This window comes from Eleutherodactylus coqui, chromosome 5 (genome assembly GCF_035609145.1).
Source record: "Eleutherodactylus coqui strain aEleCoq1 chromosome 5, aEleCoq1.hap1, whole genome shotgun sequence".
In the NCBI taxonomy this organism is placed as follows: Eukaryota; Metazoa; Chordata; class Amphibia; order Anura; family Eleutherodactylidae; genus Eleutherodactylus; species Eleutherodactylus coqui.
Window position 1 is genome coordinate 89,126,851 of NC_089841.1, and position 22,538 is coordinate 89,149,388.

Consider the following 22,538-nt stretch of genomic DNA (forward strand, 5'->3'; position numbering starts at 1 on the left):
GGTTTATCTATAGACAAAATTGTTGCAACAGTCTATTCCTCAATTTAATAAGGGATTTTTGGCAGGATTTAGGCAGGGTTCACACACGGCGGATTCCCGTCAGAAATCTCGCGGTTTGGCCGCAGCAAAAACCGCGAGATTTCTGCCGGGAGAACCGCCGCGGTTTAAGCCGCGGCGGCTTTGAAGCGGTCCGGCCGCATGCATTTCCGTTGCGGCCGGCGCTCCCATAGAGGAGAGCGCGGCCGTAACATAAATAAACAAAAAAAGTCTGTAAACAGACATGCTGCTTCTTTTGAAGCTGCGGCGGCCGCAGCCGCGGTTTCAACCGGATTTACCGCAGCGGATTAGCCGTCCCGTGTGGACGAGGTTTCTGAGAAATCTCATCCACATGGCTGGCTAATCCCGAGATTAGCGGCCGCAGGCGGATCTGCTGCGGCAGAACCGCGGCAAATCCGCCCTGTGTGAATGCAGCCTAATAGGGAATCTGACACCTACTATTAGCCAAGCTTATGTGCTGACAGTAGGTGACCCTTGGAGTCCAGGGATGTAAGTATTAGGCCTCATGTCCACGGCCTTTATGGTAAAACGCTGCGGGGAGGCCGTTGTTTGTAAATACTGTCTCTGCCGGCAGAGACCGCGTATGGCTGCGTGTGCACTGCACACATCCGTGTATCACCTGCACACCGTCATGTGCAGTGGGGCTTTAACAAAAAAATTCCCCGCTCTGTTTCGTAGCAGGCTTGCGTATGAAACCTCTGCCCATATGCAATGTATACAAATGTATAGGGCTTACGCTTCCTGGTAAGCGGAGAAATGGAGCATGCTGCAATCTATTTTTCATTTGCATCAACACGCACACGTACATGGATCAGTGAAAGTCCATTCACCGCGTGTCACACAGCTGTGCATGACACACCTAATACGTGGTGAAAACACGGTCGTGGGCATGAGCCCGATGCAGGGCCATGTGATAACTGGTGAATGGAGTCAATGAAAGCGTGGAAATGATGGGGGAAGGTAAGTATAATACATCACCAAACTGAATATAGCTTGTATTATAGTGCTAGAAGTAGGTGAGCGATTCCTTTTATTTGTCCATGTGCTGCCAAAGATTTTTTTTATTTTATTTTTTTTCTAATCATTACTGCACGGATATTTTAAAATTGAACAAAGTTGTTCCTAAACCGCACAGTAATTTGCTAACGTTCTTTAAAAAAAACTAAAGCTTAGACGTTTAACAAATGCCGGTGACATGGTGGAAACTGTTCTCTTTTTACAGATCTCAAACATTGATGGTCTGATCTCTTATCGCGATCCACACTTTTGGCGCCACTCTGCCTCCATCGTTGCAGGAACTATACACGTACAAGTGATGTCGGATGTTGTGGAACAACGGATCATTCAACAGGTAACATTAACAAGATTTAAAGGGGTTGTCTCGCGCCAAAACTGGTTTTTTTTTTTTTTTCCATAGGCCCCCCGTTCGGCGCAGGACAACCCCAAAGGATGTGTTAAAAAAAAATTTTTTTTATTACTTACCCGAATCCCCGCTATGCGACGTCTTCCTCCTTCCTTCACCAAGATGGCCGCCGGGATCTTCACCCACGATGCACCGCGGGTCTTCTCCTATGGTGCACCGTGGACTCTGTGCGGTCCATTGCCGATTCCAGCCTCGTGATTGGCTGGAATCGGCACACGTGACGGGGCGGAGCTACGCGATGACGCTTAGAAGGGGGCGGAGCCAGAACGCCGCTCGTGCCTGGACCTAGAAGAAGGGAAGAAGACCGCACAGCGCAAGCGCGTCTAAAAAAGCAAGAAGACATCAGAATTAGACGGATCCATGGAGACGAGGACGCTAGCAACGGAGCAGGTAAGTGAATAACTTCTGTATGGCTCATATTTAATGCACGATGTATATTACAAAGTGCATTAATATGGCCATACAGAAGTGTATAACCCCATTTGCTGCCGCGAGACAACCCCTTTAAGGGAATGACTACTTTCCACAGCTGGAGGTTAGATCACACTTGGCATCCACAAGGCCGGAGTGATGTCACCCAGAGTTAATTTATACTCTGTTCTGTTTTAATTGTTCATAGTTAATCCGAGTTTGAAGCGACCCTTCAGTCCTGGAGAAACAAAGATGGCTGAACCCCTTCTCTGACTACCTGATGCACAGAGTGTGTTAGTATGCATCAGTAGTCTAAGACACTACTTGCTGCTTTGGTTGACCGTTGGCTAATCACATGAGCACGTTGTGTCTTAAGATACCCTCATATGGTATGACTAGCGGGTGGCAAAAGCGCCCGATAGCCATACCAGCAACTATGGCTCCTATGGTTTACATAGGAGTAATAGTGATTCAAGTGAATGAAGGCGGAGTGGCCAGGGGGCTAGCAAATTCTGAGCCGTTCTCTGTTTGCTATCCCTGGCGTTTAACGCTCATGACGTCGTCAACTGCTGACAAATGAATACGGCCTATGTATGAAGATCAATACCTGCTTTAAAGCTTGGTCTTTTAAATACCATCCTAGGATAGGTCCTCAGTAGTAAATGCCCGGAAAGCCCCTATTTTCCAGAAAATATAATTTTTCTTTCACCCTCGAAAGCAGAAGTATCACTGCTGGAAGGATGTATAACTACGACAGCTCAAAACTTTTTGGGACTAATGTGACATTTTTGGTTCTTAGTACATAAGAAATTTTATATTGCTGAATTTTTTTAAATGATGCCCCTAAATGCTTTGTTGTTTTTTTCCCCTAATAGGTAACTTCAGCCCTGAAAGACGTTGGAGTCAATAACCTCACGATCCAAGTGGAGAAGGAAGCCTACTTCCAGCACATGTCCGGCCTCAGCACCGGCTTCCAAGACGTGCTGGTTATGACCCAGCAGATGGACACCATTAAGTATTACAAGGATGGGACCTACATCATGTAACAGCCCGGCCGCCCTCGCACTCAGTATTCTTCCTGTGTATGACAAGGGAAACCCGAGACTTGCGCCTCCATGTACAGAAATCATATGTTATATAGACCCGGATTTTATACATCAGTCTCTTGTCTTTACGTAGAGTAAACCAGGATGTTTTTATACAACGTTATAAAGCGGAATTCACAATTTGGTTCTTTCTCGAACAAAGGGGGCTTTAATACGGAGAGGATTTGCTGGAGTTTGCGCATATCATACATAAAGATTGCGGTCACCGTGGTTAAGCAGACCATCAATCTACCATTCCTTTTTTTTTTTTTATTACTCTGCCCAGACAATGGATTTACATCTAAATTGCACACAATTACAGATGGCTTTTAACGTAATAGACTGAATTGAACGTTTTATGTGTTTATCACATGGGATATAATAATATATTTTATTTTTGTCTATTTTTTTCCCTTTCCTTCCTTTTTTGCATTGTGCCTTTTCAGTAAAATATGGTGACCGCCCAGGACTGCTCGGACAGGTAGTCGGCTGACATCTGGGCTTCCATAGGAATGAAGATGGAGGAAATATAAGTTGACAAGAACCCACATTACTTGTAATAAACAGGTTGACATGGTCTGTTTTTGTCACTAGGCGGACAACGTTCTTGGAGGTTGACAGGACCAATGTCTTCATTTTAAAGTGCGCCTTTTCTATAGGGATGTGGGACTTGAAGAGATGAATATTTATAATTAGGCTTTATTTTTCTATAATTGTTCAATAAAACCTCCAGGCACAAGACCTTCTCCTAGGGAACTTTCTTATTCCGAGATTCAGACCCTTCCAATTGTGCTGGTGCGAAAGGGGAAACGTTAGGAACAGACCCGAATTTTCTTAAGTGCTAAAATAACCAATATCACCTTTCACTACACGCCAAAGACAATGCGGTGATCCACAACAGTGCTAGTCACCACTGTTATGGGAATAAATCATATTCCAGAAGACTTCACTGATCTGCTCCAGATTAGTTATAATGAGAAGCTTCATACAGAAATAGAAGTATTTGAACTGATGGATGTTATCTGTCAGCCCCCAATACTCTTCTGCTTTATTCAAAGGAAATACAATACAAATATAGTTGAATATGACACACCAATTACATGTACGCCTCCCCCAACATCATAACTCATGATTGGCCTAGTATGTAATGATGCTGATGATTAACATATGTTTACGCCCCAGGTGTATGTTGCTATGTGAACACTATATACCCAAGTAGCATAGACTTAATAAATATTCCAATCTGAACCAAAGGAATGCAGTAGATAGCTAAGAAGTTCCTCCCCTTGATAGCTCACGCTAGGAACCATACGTGGGAGGTTTAGCTTCAACATTGTACTTCTGCATACCAGGTTATAATATTGAGCTTGTTAACCATTTAACTGCTAGCTATATGTTTGCCTGGGCTGATATAAGAAATGCATGTATATTATTACTACTACACAACACAGAAGGGACAATGCAGCCATTTTCTAGAGCACAGACAGTCCAACATGTACCAAATCTTTTAACAAGTGGATCCCTGATAAATTTGACACATCTTATACCACCACATATTGTTTTTAAGCAGACCTCTGGTATTGGGACCAAATCCTATCCAAGGACAGAAGGAGGGGGATATACAGTATTACTGGTAGGTGATGGTCTCAGCTGTTCCTCTGATCTACTGGTTTCGGAACCCATTTTCAGCCATCTAATTTGCCAGAGTCTAATTGGCCAATGGTGATCACGTAAGCAGCTCTAACCAATCGGAGAGCAAGTATAGTGGCATTGGTAAAAGCACCTGTAATACACGCATGCGACACTGCCTTTAGAAACTTATTGCACATACACGGTGTACACTTTTTGCAGTGGTTTATTTTGTCATATTTCTTCAGTGCATCGAAAAGAAAGTCAACTTTGTAAAAATCTTGATTTAAAATGCGGGGTATCGGTTTTAGTACACACTTCCTATACGGACAAGTGTATGAATAGCCACAGATTACATACAAAGCCTGTGTACTGACAGGTCCTGATGCCAAGAGAGGGTTAGGCTCCTTTGAGGTGTCACCACTAGCTCGTTCGCTCTCGTGCAGCCTGGGTAGACCGGCAGATTCATCATGGACTTGTTCAACAAGTATTGGTCAGTGAATGTGAAGCACTGAATGAGAACACTGCAGAAACTGAATGACGAACGATTCTCTGTCATCGGTCAGGCAATGGCTTACGTTGAGACTGAATGATTTTTGTTCACTTTCGCTTGTTTGAAGATAATTGGTCCATCTCAAAGCACCCTTAGCCGTTGTCACACGGCCGAGCAAATCACACAAGGTTTGTTTGTTGCAAGATACACATCTCACACGAATGTGAACCTCTTTTTTTTTCTTTTGAATGAGGTCAGATACATGAATGAGTCATTACACGCACGCACGCACGCACGCACGCACGCACGCACGCACGCACGCACGCACGCACGCACGCACGCACGTACGTACGTACGTCGTGGCATGTCTCATCTTCAGGCGGTCCCTCGAAATGCATCACCCATTGTTTTCAATAGGGCCGGAAAAAAACATTGCACGAGGTTTACCATTGAAACCGCTTGCTGATCTTCCGATGCAGCTGAGAGCAGCACTGGAGGACCGCTACTTCCCTCAGGGGATGGGAAGCGGTTTTTGACACTATTGCCTTGTAACCGAGGGGAATTTGCACGGTCCCGAGCACAATATTAAGCTGAGTTTCACCACCCAATATCGTGCTCGCCCATGTGAAATTAGCCTAAGGCCCGGGTGCACAACTTGGCGTGGGGCCTAACTTGCATCGGACAGCAGAACAGACAACTATCCACAAGCTGTCCGATTTACACGGACATAGCGCATAGACTTGCATTAACATGTCCTATTTCTTGTCCATTATACAGACAAGATTAAGGTATGCAAGGAGTTTTTCATGGACTATTAGTCCACGTGGAAAAAGGCAATCTGCATATCCCCATAGGCTAGAATGGGGCCAGGTGCTGTCAACACGGTCAGCACACTGCCCCAAATACACCCGTATGCTGGAGGCCTTACTTGGAGTGACGCAGGACTGCAGGCTACTACATGAAGGATTTGTATAGCTGTAGACACTTCTGTTTCTTAGGTTCTTAGTTGTATACACATGCCCAAACTAGTTTAATGGGGCTTACAAAACCTGATTGACATGTAGTGTATACAGGATTTCCATCTCCTTAGCCACTAAGGCTAACTTCACACAGGCGAGCGCGATATGAGGCCATGAATTACAGCCCTGTATCGCGCTACCCCCCCCCCCCATGTGAATTCCCTGCAGATGCAAGGCGGTTTCATGTCAAAACAGCATGTGGTGCGATGTTGCCACCGCCAGCCCCATTGGAGACAACGGCCGCTGCAATGTGAGAGCATGCAGGAAGATAAAACATTCCGTGATTTGTTTCTCGCATCGACTCGCGGTGCCATGCAGGGGAAAATCGCTCATGTATGAACCCAGTCAAAAGAATGGGGTTCATAGTTGTGCATCTCGCAACGCACAAATCTCAGGCGATTTTCTCACTCGTGTGAAGGTCATAAAGCTCCCAAAGACGTGCGGAGACAGTCTTTTACTGGATGCTTCCCCTGTATATGCAGTCCAAGGCTTAATGCATTGCTCAGAAACAGTAAGGCAACACTTAAAGGGAACCTATCATCAGCTTTGAGCCTCATAAACTACATTATGGTACTTAAAGTTGCGGGAATGAGGAGCTGATTTTTAGACTCATCGGGTTCCCCTTTCCTGTGATGTGTCCCCAAGACATCTGTGTACGTACACGCTCTCTAATTCATCTCTATAGGAGAGTGCATGTACAGAGCTGTGTGTTGGAACGGGGTATTTGGTGAGTATGAAGCATAGCTCCCGCTCAAAGGTGATGACTGGTTCCCTTTAAGCATTACAGTATAACACAGTAAATGAGTACTTGAGTTATGTACATTGTGCAAATGCACAGAACTCGTGCGATTTTCTCAGTTTATTCAGATAGGCGTATATCAGTCAGGTTTTCCCGCCCGGCCAATATACGATGCCCCTCCCTGCAGGGGGAGGAGGCTAGGACAGGAAGGCAGCTAGTGCACTGAGCTGCTGACCCCTCTCTGCCCTTTGCCACTGTTTGCAATGGGAGGCGGAGCGAGGTTCCACCCTGTCCTGCCCCCTCCAATTGCAAACAGTGGTGAGAGGGGGCGGGAGCTCAGTGCATTAACTCCCGTCTTGCCTCCTCCGCTTGCAGAGAGGGGCAGCTTATATCGGCCAGGCATGAAAACCTGTCCGATATACGCCCATCTGAATAAGCCCTAAGGGTGAGGTCACACATCACGGAAATTTTTAAAACAATAAACGCCACTTATTGCATTCCAATGAATGAAATCCACAATGAAAATACATTATTTTTCCACGACAGACAGAACATGCTGTGGATTTGAAAATCTGCGGCACGACTATTTTCTGTTGCAGATGTCCTGCACTGTGAGTGAATGGGGCTTGTTAAACATTCATTATTGCAGAATCTTGGTGCACATGCTGTAGCTGAAATCCCACAACAATTCCTTTGTGTGTGAACACCCACCATGGTTGGATTCACAAATAATATGAACCAATAAGGGACCTTTCACACAGGACGGGATATTCTGCAACAGTACTGTGAAATATTCAGCCCCAAAAACCACGGATTTTGGTGCAGAATTGAAAACCACAGAATCCTGTCAGCAGTTCTGCATAAAAATATGCAGTTAGCAGTGTAGATATTGGTGTGGAATTCAGGAACGGCATATTCCTCAACACTGTTGCAGAATATTCTGTCTAGTGTGAAAAATCCCTAAGCCAGGTGACATACTGCAAGCAACGTTTTGAACTTCATGTCCTGCAAAATCACAGTGTTGCTTTTGAGGTTTTGCAAAAAATGCATTAACCCCTTTAGTGGCACGCCCAGAAAATGTCTAGGGCTTGCTGCACTGACCATGCAGTTAAACCCCGGAAAATTTCCGTGAACAGCTCTAGTGCTGAAATGTGCAGAGCACTCAGCTGTCATCTGAAATCTTCTCGGGTTTTTACTGCATACTCAGCGCAACAAGCATCGGACATTTCCCTGCCATAATATGGTAATAATAAACCTGCCACTAAAGGGGTTAAAGGGATTTTCCGGGGAAAATACTACTGATGATCTATCCTAAGGATGAGTCATCAATAGCTGATCGGCTGGGGTCTGTCACTTGAGACCCCGATCAGTCAGCTGACTGATAGCGCCGTAATCATACTGGAGTCGAAGCGGAAATCAATGGGAGCCGTGCCTGCAATTTCAGATGCTGGCCATTAGGCTGCATTCCCACGAACGTATATCGGCTCGGTTTTCACGCCGAGCCGATATACGTCGTCCTCATCTGCAGGGGGGGGGGGGATGGAAGAGCCAGGAGCTGGAACTGAGCTCCTGCCCCCTCTCTGCCTCCTCTCCGCAGCTCTGCACTATTTGCATTGAAAGGAGGCGGGATGTGGGCGGGGCTATGTTCCAAGAATTAGCCCCACCCCCATTTCGCCTCTCCCCATTGCAAATAATGCAGAGGGGCGGAGAGAGGGCAGGAGCTCAGTTCCTGCTCCTGGCTCTTCCATCCTCCCTCCCCCCCCTGCAGATGAGGACAACGTATATCGGCTTGGCATGAAAACCGAGCCGATATACGTTCGTGGGAATGCACCCTTACACAGAGGTCGGAGCTGCTAGCAGTCACAAGTACTAGCCACTACACAAGGTTCAGAGCATCTGCTTCCAACCCTGTGTAATTGTGGCGCTGTCAGTGGGTGCACAATCAGCTGATCCAGCGGGCTTCCAAGCAACAGAACCCCGGAAGATCAACTATTGATGACCTACCTGAGGATAGTATTTTCCCCGGAAAACCCCAGTTGAATAACCTACTTCCCCTATTTTATTATCTCTAGTAGCATATAGCAAGAATCAACATGGTAACTTTGATGATATAAAGACTGTGAGATCACATTGCAATATTGCAGCTAATCATTGTGAATTTGGTAGTACTGATACATTCGACATGATGAGAGTGACATAAGAATCACAAAAAAATTAAACCTGCTGGATTTTTGGTCACAGATTGCAAATCAATCAACTTTTTGAAGAGAGAGTTCATAGTGGCGGAGTGACCGTGATGCACTTGTGACATGTCAGGAAATTTTCTTCGGATCTAGTGGGTGTTGCGAATTCTAAATTTCACACAACTCAAAAACAAATTGCACCCTAAAATAAACATACAATTTCAATGCAAGAGCAAGTCGTAGCCAAATCACACAGGTTTTTTGCTTCCGCTGAGTAGCCTTCGTCTTAGGCCTCTTTCCCACAAGCGTATATCAGCCCGCCGTTTTCACGGTCGGCCGATATAAGCATTGATCTGATGCATTGTATTCCAATGCATTAGATCACATTGCTGTCTTCCCGCAGCATAAAAGCGCCCGGACGGCCAAAATAGTGCCGGGCATTTTTACATCGGGCCCAAAAGATAGTCCTGGAACTATCTTTTTGGCCAGAATACGTTGGCAGCTGCATGAGCTCCTGTGGGAGCCAATGACAGCGGCCGGAGAAGGAAGGTGGAAGGGAGTTTAGCAGCATGACCCTCCCCTCCAGCTGATTGCAATGGGAGTGGGTGGAGTTAAGCATCGCCCTGTCCCGCCTACTCCCAATGCTGGCTGTGGACAAGGAGCGGAACAGGGCAGAGATAAGCTCCCACCCTGCCCCTTGTCCGCAGCCAGCAATGGGAGGAGGCGGGTCAGGGTGCCACTTAGCTCCGCCCCTCCCATTGCAATCAGCCAGAGAGGAGGGGAGGAAAGGGGAAGGTTCAACAGCATGGCAGCCTCTGCATATATGCGCCGGAGCCCATGCCGTCTGAACGGGCGCGCAAACGTTAGAATTGTGCATCTGTTCACGAGATTTTACACCTCACATCGTAGCGTATTTTGGCCGTGAAAACAGCAGCCGATATACTCTCATGGGAATAAAGCCTTAGATGGCATTGCAATACAATGAAGTGTGAGATGTCACAGTGGAGCCCAACTATGAGGCCGGCTTCATACGGGCATATTTGCGTTTGCAAATTTTACACTCACAGTACGCAGAAAACAGAACCCAATGATTTCAATTGGCTCATTCTTATTTCCATATTTTGCATGCTAAAAAAACACACCATGCTCTAATCTTTAGAAGTCAATGGGGGATATGCAAATACGTGCGCAACATGCATTTTCAGTTGTGCGTCTCGTTTACCGCGAGAAAAATGAACATGACCTGCGGGTGGAAAAAATACAGTAAAATACACCAAAACACGCATTAAATGCATTGCTCACTACGCAAAAACGCAATGCTGGGGCACGCGCAAATGTGCGTACACCCATGCCAAGGAGTCCTTAGGCTGCATTCACACGAACGTATATCGGCTCGGTTTTCACGCCGAGCCGATATACGTCATCCTCATCTGCAGGGGGGGGCTAATTCTCGGAATTTAGCCCCGCCCCCATCCCGCCTCCTTTCATTGCAAATAGTGCAGAGGGGCGGAGAGGAGGCAGAGAGGAGGCGGGAGCTCAGTTCCTGCTCCTGGCTCGTCCATCCTCCCCCCCCCCCCCTGCAGATGAGGATGACGTATATCGGCTCGGCGTGAAAACCGAGCCGATATACATTCGTCTGAATGCAGCCTTAGGGTCGCATAGTTCCGTGCCAGATTTTGTGCAGATGGGGTGCATATTTGCACACCCCCATAGACTCCTACTGCGGCTTGGGTGCGCAAATGCACACAAAAGTAAAGCATGTTGTGTTTTTTTTGTGCGAGCCAAATGTGCGAGGAATGAAAGAACCGTGAGAATGAACCCATTTAAATCAATGGTATTCGCTGGTACTGCACTCACTAAAATTGGCTGTGCAAATAGTCGCATGTGCGGCCGTCCTTACTGTACTTTTTGCATGTGCAAAAAAAGATACGCACCGATGCTCCCGGCCATTGAAATGGCCAAGTTCTTTAATGAACCCAACCATGCAACTTTTTAGACCATGTGATATGACATGCAGTCTCCATGTAGCCCTAGCCTGGCCAGGCAGTAGTTAAACTTATAGCTGCCACATTAACTGCTCAATCAGAAGCCCTGGCTAGAAATCAGGCAGAAATTGTAGCAGCTGCTTGTTGATGAGATCTCAGCCAATCATCCGCCAATGTCCAAGATGTAAACCCTTGTGAGAGAGCAGTCAGCAGGTTCTGAGTGGTAAGGAGAGGTCTTGTGAGCAGTAGCAAGAATGGCATCTATGATGACCAGGGTAAGGGTTCTAGCTGGTGCAGCATATGGGCACTTGGCTATAGGCAGGTGTTTTATAGACCATACCCAGAAAGTGATCAGTTTCTCTACTTTGATAGATTAGCATTTATTATTGAGACCCTGTTATTTACCTGATCTTGTATCTGCAGTATGTAAAAATCAAAGCTGGCTATATATACATATTTTTGGACCATTGTCTGACTGCAGACTACTACTGGTATTGGGTTCCTTCACACCTATTAAGCTGAATGTATATGCTATGGTGAAAATGGCAACTTTGTCTTTCTCTGGATTATGTTGCAGTTAATACTGTACATGGTAAATGTCTACTGCAGACTCAATGTGGAAGAAGCCTACTTTGCTCTATACAGCAAAGATCTCAAGTATGTTGGGTTTTTCTTGTTACACAGGATGTCTGGGTGCTCTTGCACCTGATGGAAGCAGAGAACTAGAAATCTGTTCTGGCTGCCTCCATTTACTGTGAACAGGCAGTTGTTCACATGTGTATGACTACCTGTTTACACTGAGCAAGAAGTTGCCTCTTCATTGTGCTGAAACAAAGTAAATAACTAACTTCTTGCTCAGCACCTTGTCGGGTCCTGTGGTTACACAAGCCAACTTCTGTTGTTGGCTGATAGCTGGCCCTTGTGAAAGTACCTGTAGAAAAGTGTCTTCATCTGTCTTGTTCTACAAGATTGAATGATGACAATAAGGCATGTAAAGATATAGCAGAGTTTAACCTGGTGAGTTATTTTAGGGTCCTCTTGCCCAGGCTGACAGTCGCCTGAATAAATGCTGAAATGAGCAATTTGGGTGAATGTTGGCACCTGATGGGGTATTGAGTGGGTAGTCCCTATTTGTTCCATTTCCGCTCACTGAAACAGCGACTAATGAGCGACTTCTCTCAGTGTAAACCGGCTATCGTTCACCTCTTAAACTACTTGTTTTCAGTAAATGGAGGTGGGCGATTGGAAGATCTTGCTGTGCTTTCGTTCACTGAATGGCTTGCTGTATGAAAGCATATGAGCGCTAGCCGTTGCGATGGCTGTCAGGTGCCTAAACGTCTCAGTTGTCCTGTCCAAAACCACCCTTAGTCATTCAAAAGTCAGCCTACTGTCACAGAAAGTTAGCATGATGCGTTAGGTGATGTTAAACGTCATCTGTAGACAACAGTCTACCATCTGGCAGAGTATTCAATGTTTGTGTTGGCTGGATATGACTCTTCGGGGGTGTAGCTTAAGGTTCATGTACCATGGTGTAAAGGTTCAGCTTGGGGTGGGGGTGACCTAGCAGTTCATTGCAGCAGTCCTAAACTTAAACTGCATAAAATTCAGTTATCTAAGAAAACAGACAACAGGCTTAGATATAGGCTGTTATCCTCATGGTAATAACTTCCTCATGGTTTCAACTGTAAAATGCCTCCTTTGTGCCCCCACAAAGTAATAGCTTCCCCCCTTCTGTAGTCATGCACAATTAAAATTTCCCTCTGAGACCCTCAAAGTAATGTGCCCTCAGACAGTAATAACCCCTCTTTGCATCAAATATGCTCATTGTATACCCCTGACAAGGTAATGGTGCCCCCCACAAACATAATGGTAGCCCATCTTAGTGCTTTCCCCCACAGTAATAACTGTAGTCATCTGGTACCTTCAGATCTCATATTTTCGCTGCCTCTTCATACAGTGCACTGCTTGTGCTGGACAGTGTGTACCCTGTGTTGTCCTTCCTCTACTTCAGGCCTCAGAAACCAAATAAAGAGAGGGAGGAGGATGCAGACTACACATTGCTTAGCACCATATGGGAAGAGATGGGGAATAAGATCTGAAAGTACCAGCCAGTGATCAGCAGTCTGTGCTAATATACCAAGGGGAGCCTCTGGGGGCCCCCCAGGCTCAGGGGTCTGATCACAATTATAACCCCTACAGCAATACCAGTGACACTATTGAAAGTAATGTTACTAAAACTATAGGTGCCTTTACACTGAGCAACAGTCCTTCAGATGGGGACTCAGAAAAGGTCATTGACGCTTACAAATGGCCAGTTATTTCTTTGCTCTTACACAGGGCAATAATTATTCATTAGTTGACCAAGATCATTTGAATTTGTTCTTTCAAGTGATTACTTGGCTGGTGGTTTTTCTGCGTAAAAGTACTTGGCTCCTTGATGCTAGTCTCACAAGGTGTAATACAGCCATATTATAATCCCCCCCCCCCCCCCCCCCATGTGGTTCTACGGTACTAAAGCTGGATAACCATACAAGCCTAGCTACAACTGCTGTAGTGTAACTGCTTGAAGTATGGTCTGGCCATTGGTGCTTATTTCTGGCTTCCTGTTTCCAGAGCATGCGGTTCAACATGGACAAAACGGATGCTGCGGCTGGGAAGAACATGATGGGCAGACGAAATGTTCTGGGAGACATTGGAAACTGTATGAAATCTAAAATGGCTGCGAAGAAGGTAAGCTTGATGAACATGACTTAGTCTGCAATACTCCAAGTGGTAAGATTGTACTAGAAAGTCTAATGAATGAACTGTAAATTAAATTGCTTGTTTTTATGCAATTGGTGAATTAGTTCTAGGGCCTTAACATGTACTATAAACCTGGAGAAAGCTGCTACAACTGATAGTGTTGGTCTAATTTAAGAATGTGGTCTCCACAGGCTGCTATCAAGAGGAAACTCTTGATCATGCAGTCATGGAACTCGGAAGGGGAAGTCCTGGATACTAGCCCATGCTCTATAAGGCCTCCCTAACACAGGCGTTGGCAGAAACGCAGCGTTTTTTAATGCTACATTTACTGTTGCTTCAGCAGTGCTGGCATGCATTTTGCCAATGTTTTGGCTGTGGCTTCAGCTGAAAACGCAGCCAAGGAAGCTAAAAAAAAAATAAAAAATGCTCGCCTAGCTGGTGCCATGTGGGTCCCCACCACTGCTCTCGTCAGGCTGCCGGGCACTTGTCAGTGTTGATAGATCATCTATTACTAGTGATGGTGCACCAACTCAGCTAATCGGAGCAATCTCTTGTTGGAGGCGAGGACTTCAATCCTCGTCTCCAGCAATAGATGGTCTATCAGCGCTGACAAGTGCCCGGCAGCCTGCCTGGAGCTCTGGAGAACAGTGTTGGGGACCCCTGATGGCATCTGCTAGGTGAGTAACTAACTTTTTTTTTTTTTGGGGGGTCGTGCAGCTAAAATCTACTGCTGCAAAAAACCATCTGTTGGAGGCCATAGGGAGCTGTAACAATGCCTCTGCAGCACCACCTGCAGACATTGACTTGCAGGAATGCTGCCATCCAATAGGTGGCACTGCAAAGGTACTGTTCAATCTTCCTTATTTGCATATATTACCCACAGGAGCATGCATGGCCTTAAGTCTTCTCACCCCTTGGTGCTTTCCTTAAGGATAGATGATATTCCTCCCGAGGACATGCTCTCATGTAGCATAACTGCCTCGCAACCGCTTAGTGTTTGGCATGAGTCTGCTTCCTACTGCAATACTCAAGTAGATACAGAAATAAGAGCATAGTTGGAATTGCTGTACCTCCCAAACCTGCCTTCAGACTTGACTCCAAATGAGATTTGAGGTGTTTGTTAGTAACCCTTCATTGACTCTGTTGCCTTCACTATAGGAAGTCAAGGTTGTGCAAAACAGCGTTCTAGAAAAGGCTGTCAAACCTGCCCCAGTCATCGAAGAAGTCCCTAAAGTGGAAGAAAAGATGGTATGTTTTACTTTGAAAACATTGCACCCTAACCACTACACTAGTACAGATTGTATCTTGGCACAACCTCTTTAACTCGTGACAAAGTTATCACCCTATCCTATAGATTGAAAGAAATGTCAGCACTGATATGACTGCAACAACATTCATATGGGGATCTTCAGGAGTCCCAGGACTTGTTTGGGTGCAGGCACTTACACTGAATAATTCGGCTTCCTGTGATCCAGCAGTGTAAAAGGACCCTTAGACTAAAGATGGATACTAATCAATATGCACTAGGTAGTAAGTGGTGTGACCATCTTTGTCCAGAACCAAAGGATCACTAAGCTTCTGCTCTCTAAAAAGCCTAGACTTTAAACATTAACTGCATGTTGCAGTGGCATCTTCACATGGAGTCTATGACCAATCTACCAGTATCTCATTGACTTGAATGAGAAACCCATGCTGTAGCTTTTACCTTCTGACAGATTTCAAAAAATGTGTGGTGTTGCAACAGGTGATATATATGGCTTAGCCCTACTGAAATTGGCTGAAGTCTATACGCCAGACAGCTATTCCACAGCAGATGTCCAAGGCTTAGTCATTGGGGAAACTCTACCATCTGAACACTACTTTAGTTGAACTGCTGAATAAGACTTTGTTCACATATGCATCATGACTTCCATTCATGACAGAAGCCATAACAGGGATAGATCTGCCGTTTGACTAATGGCTCCTGACAGACCCACGGTAGATGTGACCTAAGACCCTCTAGTTTGACACACTAACCTTATCAGCTAGCTATACTGGTGGCTTGGTATGACTTCTGCACAATAATTTAAATACTTTGTTGCTGTATTAGCAGGCCTCTCCAAGTCCTATGGAAACATCTGAGGCCTCTCCTATGGAAGAAGAAAGCCAGGGCTTCTCAGATGCCCTTCTTCAGATACAGGATGTGGATGAGGAGGACTCTGACAACCCCATGCTCTGCAGTGACTATGTGAAGGAGATCTACTGCTATCTGATGGAGCTGGAGGTGGGTGCCTAGCGGAGGCACAGTTTCTGGGTAAAAGGTTCTGTTCACACCAATATGTATTCCTTCTGGCACTCACTGGTATGAAAATAAAGGATGTGAATAGAAGGGGGCTTGTGTTTAATAAGTATATAACTTGTCTCAAGTGTACAAAATGGGCTGATGGTGTGCTGTTTCTGACATTTAGGATACGTGCACATTTATTTTTTTTCTCTTTATGGACCAAAATCTCAATCTGGAAATGGGACCTATTCAGTTGAATTCAAGCAAGTAACAATGAAAAGAGAAATGATCTTGGCTCTTATTGTGTGGGAGTATTGTTTAAGCTAACTCAGACTGCATCAGTCAATTTAAAATGTCCATAAGCCCTAAGTGTTTGTTTTTTGACTATCTTCTATTGCCAGTTCCATAATTATGATATGGACAGAACTTGCACAGGAAAATAACTCATTTCAAAGCTGCTTTACATCAGCAACAACTCACTCAGGGCTTATTCACTCGTGCATATGCTGGCTGATAAATACTACTGTGTGATGCACGGGGCAGCATATATGCCATTGGGTGGGGGAAGACAGCCCTTGACTCCTCTCTGCAAGGGAAGAAGGTGGGATGGGGCAGGACCTTAGTGTGCAGAGCTCCTGCCCCTTGCTTTTTGCAATGGGAGGGGCAGGGCTTGGCTCCACCCCACTTCTCCCATTGCAAGGGGTGGAGAAAAGGGGGATGGAGTTTAGCAGTCACACTGCTAAACTCCCTCCCTTCTCCTGCAGCTGTCATTGGCTCTCATAGGAGTCAATGCAGCTGCCACCGACATAACAGCGCCCAACCAGGTGCTTTTACGATGCAGAGATGTGCCCCCTGTACACTGATGCTTAAAGCTGAATGACTGATCAGCCTGGAGTAAGGGGCAGTTGTTCCCTTTTAACCCCCACCACTCTGCCTCCATTTAGTCAGTGATGCTTGCTTTGTGTGTAAAAAGAACAGGAATGATTATTGCTGGGGTGACCTTTCAGGCTCCTGTGCCCAACAAGTCATCCTGTGTAAAGGGGCCCTTGGACTCCTGCTTGTTGGTACTTTATTCTTGGCACCTACTCACAAGAAGCTTGTCTTGACAGGCTAAAGAAGCCATAAAGCCACACTATCTTCAGGGACAAGAAATCACTGGTAACATGAGGACTATCCTGATAGACTGGCTGGTGCAGGTCCACATGCGTTTTAGACTGGCGCAGGAGACGTTGTTTATGACTGTTAGTATTCTGGACCACTTCCTGCAGGTAAGCACTAAGATCTCCAGAATGATTAATCACTTAGTATATGTAATTAATATACAGGTTTTTCACAGGGCGATTGAACTTGCAATCACTTGCACTACATACTGTGATACTTTAGTATTGCAGTATGTAGTGCGTTTTTTTTTTTTGTTTGTTTTTTTGTGGCTTTCATCACAGCCTAGCTGTCCAAACAATGACCTCCAGGTCTGCCATGTAGGGAAGCCTATTAAGCCTGTCAATGGAGTCTAACAGCCATAATGCACTGCAATTTAGTGTTGCAATGTCTTATACTTGTGATTGCATGTGCAAGTCTCTCTGGCACTACAATATTCAATAAAATTGGTCAAGATCAAAGCCCATCTTGCTACTCACCACACAATAATAGAACAGAATGGAAATGGGCTTTATTTTTAAAATCCCTGGCTTTCACTCTAGCCACTGAAAGATTGGGTCAATTTTTGGGGTATGTCCACCAGGAGGGCTATGGCCATGGGAACTGTTGGTGGAACAATGACTGAAGAAGTAGGTCCTAAGTCATGATGGCTTTGTCTGCCTTAGCTGGAAAAGTGGATACTGGCTTCATGACTGGAATCCAGCCAGCTTGGCTACACAGGAGGCCGAAGGCAGATGTTGTTCTTTATATTGTGAGCCTGTGACACAATGGTCTGTCTGGAGCTGCTAGGGTAACTGACAGAAGAGCTGTCACCAATAGCTGATGCTCAATTAACTTTAATAAACAAGGCCTGTCTTGTACAAGTCCACAGCCAGTGAAACAAGTGCATCCGTATGAACAGAAGACTAGATCCAATGGTCCAAGGCTGTACTTGGCTGCAAGTCCTCTTGTATGGGTAAATGGTATTTAGCATGGGCTTTATCAACCATATAGCATGTTCACTATGCTGTTTCTCAAAGTGGTAAAGTCAAAGCCTGATAGAGCCTTATACACTCTTGGAACAGTGCAGCTGTGCATAAGTGCTGGATACCATCCATATTAACCCTTTCCAATCCAATTTGTATCCTGGTTTTCCTAAGGGGCTTACTCTTTTCTGCCATTATAAAATGGCACTATCTGCTGGCTAAAGCCACTACTACATTAGGTAACACGTTGGATAGGCTGACAGAAAGGCTGGCAATATACAGTAAGAGAACCCCAATGGATGTCTTCCAATATCAGAGCTGTACAGCCTTAAGTCACAATGTCTTTAGGGGGCAGACAGTGGATTGGAAAAGGTTAAGGTAGATGTGTCAATTCTGTTCCAGGTTTAGGTAACTCGGACTGATCCTGCTCTTTTAGGGCTGGTTACCTGTAATGGCTGGCTTAGATTCCCACTGGATGCATGAATCTTGAATGACTGAACAAGAAGCGAACATGTTCTTGTTAGTTTCTGAATGCAGAAAACTGAATAACTATCAGCCCATGTAGGTGGGCTAGAATGATCCCCAGCCTGATCACCTCCATTCACTGAGCATTACTCATTCCTTTGTAAAGGCACTAACCATTGCTGGGACAACCTGTCTGACATCCCTGCCAGACGGGTCATGTTGTGTAAAGGGGCCATAAAGTCCAGGCTGCAAGTGTTGCGCTCCAGCTCCGCATCTCTTAAGCTCCTCTGGCTGGAGTGATTGCACGCAGATAGTTCTGCAGTACTAATACTATGTCTTGTAGACCATTCCAAGATTATCACTAAATTGACAACATTGCAGTATTAGACTTAATCTTTTCTTACAGGCAAATCCTGTGCCAAAGAAGCTTCTGCAGCTGGCTGGAGTGACTGCAATGTTCCTTGCATGTAAATATGAAGAAATCTACTGCCCAGCAATTGGTGACTTTGCTTTTGTGACTGATCACACCTACACAAAGTCCCAGATTAGAAACATGGAAATGCAGATCCTGAGAGTACTGAAATTCAACATGGGAAAACCTCTAGCCCTACACTTCTTGAGGAGAGCGTCTAAGATCAGCGAGGCAAGTGAATTTCTATGAATGGTCAGCATGACCTGGGTCTACTGCTGTTTGTGTTAACAATTTTGAATAAAACCTGGCTTAACTAATCTAATGTTGTGGTAAGGTTCAGAGTTACTCAATCGCTGCTCTTGCTTTTCTACTAACAATGGTTCTATAACTGTAGGCGGATGCAGAACTGCACACACTGGCCAAGTATCTGATAGAACTGGCTCTGCTGGACTATGACATGGCTCACTTTCCTCCATCACAAGTGGCAGCTGCAGCTTTCCATTTATCCCAGAAGGTTCTTGGTGGTGGTGAATGGGTGAGTCTACTAGATGAATGTTCTAGCGTCTTGATTCTAGGTTACAGACTAATGACAATACTCTACCACTTCCATATCAATGGGAATGACTGCTTTTGATCACCTTGTTTGCGCTAGATACTACTGCAGCCAGTGTCAGACTGGGGTGCCTAGGATCTACCAGTAAAACTTTGCAGCACCACTATAAAGCTCTAGGCAAATAATGCCTGATCCCTGTCTGTAAACTCCTAGGCCCTGCATTCTAGATGCACTTTAATGGAAAAATGGTTCCACTGGCACACAGCACTGTCTCCACTGAAGAACATGGAAAATGCAGTGGGTGGGAATTGGTGGACATGTTCACAGAATGTTATAAATGTCAACTATCCAGTGGTGTATGACAGTAGAGAATGGCCAAAACTTGAATCAATATAATTTTGTTGGAAAATGGCAATTCAACATTTTTAATGGCTATGTAGCTTTGCATGTGAGCATCAGTTATGATGACAGCCATGTGACTATTGTCAATCTTGAAATTGCCCATTTGTAGCGAAGCCATGTCAGTGACTTAATTCCTAAGAAAGTTCCTTGTAGAGCACAATCTGGAAGTGGCCTATCTGGCCTTTGCCTTGGGTTTCTGTCCTGGTGGCCCTTATCAGACTGTTTCGTCCTTTCCTTGGATTGGTGCTTTCAGTGGGGGGGTGGCATATGTCCATGGAGTTACAGGCAGTAGCAATGAGATGGGGAGATCATGCCATCAAGGAGGGCCCAGGGAAGATACTAGACGGCCTTCTAAAGCACCTAGATGTTGTCTCAGTCAGCCTATGCATCAATAAATGACTGCCTGAGATGCCATGTCTTGTAAGTAGTGCATGAAGAATGCTGGGCCCCACATGCAGGCTAGTCTGAGCCTGACTGCAGCAACGCTGCCCCCTAATGTGATGTACAGTAGTTCTCTGTAGCTCCTGACCAGATGTTGTGACACATTGAGCTTGGCATTGAGCTACATGATCTGTTCTGCAGAAGTCAGTCTCTAACTGCAGGTTCTCTGGCAGACTCCAGTTCTACAGCACTACATGGGCTATACAGAAAGTTCTCTGGTTCTCGTCATGCAACACTTGGCAAAGAATGTTATGAAAGTCAACAGAGGACTTACAAAGTTTATGGTAAGTGGTAAATCTACTCTTTATACTGCACATGTGATGGGTATGTCAATCTGCTTTGCAAAGCATTGATCATTCTGCCACCAGATTTACTATGAATTGTAATGGGAAGACGTGACATGTTGGTTTAAAAGAAAATTGCCCTGCTCCCCTTGTGTCCTTACCCAGCACATCAGCAGTTTTGTGAACTGACACTTACTTTGTAAAGGTGTTGTCACTACTTAAAATTCGACACCACTTTGTACTTCCTGGTTGCTGCTGACAAAACATGTGACTGTGGCAGCCAATCACTGGCTATAGAAAAGCACTGCTGTGGCCAGTGATTGGCTGCAGCAGCCAGGAAGTACAGAATAGTTGTGACTTTACTTTAAGTAATGGAAAAACTCCCTTAAGGTTTTAAAAGTTACTTTTCAAAATGTATCACAAGACTGATTCTGTACCTCTTGTAAAATGGCCATTCTTCAGTGTTCTGGTTTGTATGTGTCAACTGACTACTTTTTTTTTTTTTTTTTTGTCTTGCAGTCTGTTCGGGACAAATACGCCAGGAGTCAGCACATGAGGATCAGTTGTCTGCCACAGCTGAATTCAGAGAACATGGTTCACTTTGCCAAGGGTGTCTCATAACTATCATGCTGTAAACTACTGCCCTCTGCACTGTATCAATGCTCTTAACATTTTATTTAACTTTCATTTAACTTTTTTAATAAAAACATCACACTTTTTATTTAAAATTAACAAATGGCTGCTCTTATTGACTTGCTGAAGCACTGTCCAAATGCTCTAACTTGCAACTAGAAAGTCATTTCTATCCTATAACTTGGATTGCTTACTGGCAGATCAGTGCTGGGGCTTCATAAATGTACGGTTTTGCTATATTTAAAAGGAGTTAAAACTGCACTGAAGAAACACACACATGCAGTTTTAATTGAACCATGTTAATAACATGTGACAGAAACACTACTAAAGAAACCCTCTGGTCCTGGACAAACAAAGATGGCTACCTCGCTTCTGACTACCTAATACACACTGCATTGGTAGTCTAAGTTAAGGCCCTGCATGCTGCTCTGAGTGGCTAGCACTGCTCAAGGGGGCAGCACTGGTTAATCAAAGCAGTATGTAGGGTCTTAAACTAATGCACAGCGCATTAGGCAGTCAAACTGGTGTGTGGCCTTTGTTAAGATCAGGAGGGTCCCTTTCAGAATCCCAATCATATGGTGTAATCCACAGGAAAGGGTATGACTATCTTGGTACAACTTCCCTTTTTCTTCTCATATTATATATGGAGTTCCTGAGAACATGGTCTGGTTTGGTTTTTTGTTTTTTTTATACTGGGTACATGTTCCAGTCTTGGGTTGTTTCTACAATGTACAGACGACTACTTTTATTCTATGGGTCAGTATGACTGCCAACATGCTTCTTTTTTTTTGTCAAATTTCGTAGCACCAAGTTGTGACCTGGGAGAAGGCACCATGGTGCTCTGGGCTGGATTATCAGTTTAGTCATGCGACCCTAAAGGCAAGCTCACTCCATGTTTTGCACTGCTTTCAGTTGGCTGATACCCATGCCAATATCCGCTTAGAAGGGACACAATGGCTTGATGCTGTCAAAAGACTCTGCTCACATTACATGGCCAAAATACAAGGGACTGGTTTAACTTCCTTTCCAGTGATATATCGGGTCTTATACGATTTCAGGACTTCTGTTTCTTCCTCCTTGCCATCCAGGGCATACACATCAATCCTTCTATTGGCTTTTTTTCACAGTCCAGCTCACATCCATACATGGCTATGGGGATAAGAGTGGCTTGCACTATCCTGCGTCTAGGTACTGTA

The 22,538-nt window shown here is 45.0% G+C and overlaps 2 protein-coding genes across 2 annotated transcripts in view; both read left to right on the forward strand.

Annotated features, from left to right (window-relative positions):
- SLC30A5 (solute carrier family 30 member 5) overlaps positions 1 to 3,717 on the forward strand; it is a 31,538-nt gene extending 27,821 nt beyond the window's left edge. The window contains exons 15-16 of the mRNA XM_066602823.1: positions 1,280 to 1,408; positions 2,767 to 3,717. Coding sequence (XP_066458920.1) covers positions 1,280 to 1,408; positions 2,767 to 2,937 — 300 coding nt within the window. The 3' untranslated portion in view covers positions 2,938 to 3,717. The remainder of the gene's footprint in view (positions 1 to 1,279; positions 1,409 to 2,766) is intronic.
- Positions 3,718 to 15,897: 12,180 nt separating this feature from the next.
- CCNB1 (cyclin B1) lies at positions 15,898 to 21,401 on the forward strand. The gene is made up of 6 exons (XM_066601878.1): positions 15,898 to 16,029; positions 17,139 to 17,297; positions 19,024 to 19,260; positions 19,424 to 19,564; positions 20,599 to 20,709; positions 21,229 to 21,401. Exons 1-6 carry the CDS (start codon positions 15,898 to 15,900, stop codon positions 21,328 to 21,330), a joined length of 882 nt encoding a protein of 293 aa, XP_066457975.1. The 3' UTR covers positions 21,331 to 21,401.
- The last annotated feature ends 1,137 nt before the right edge of the window (positions 21,402 to 22,538 follow it).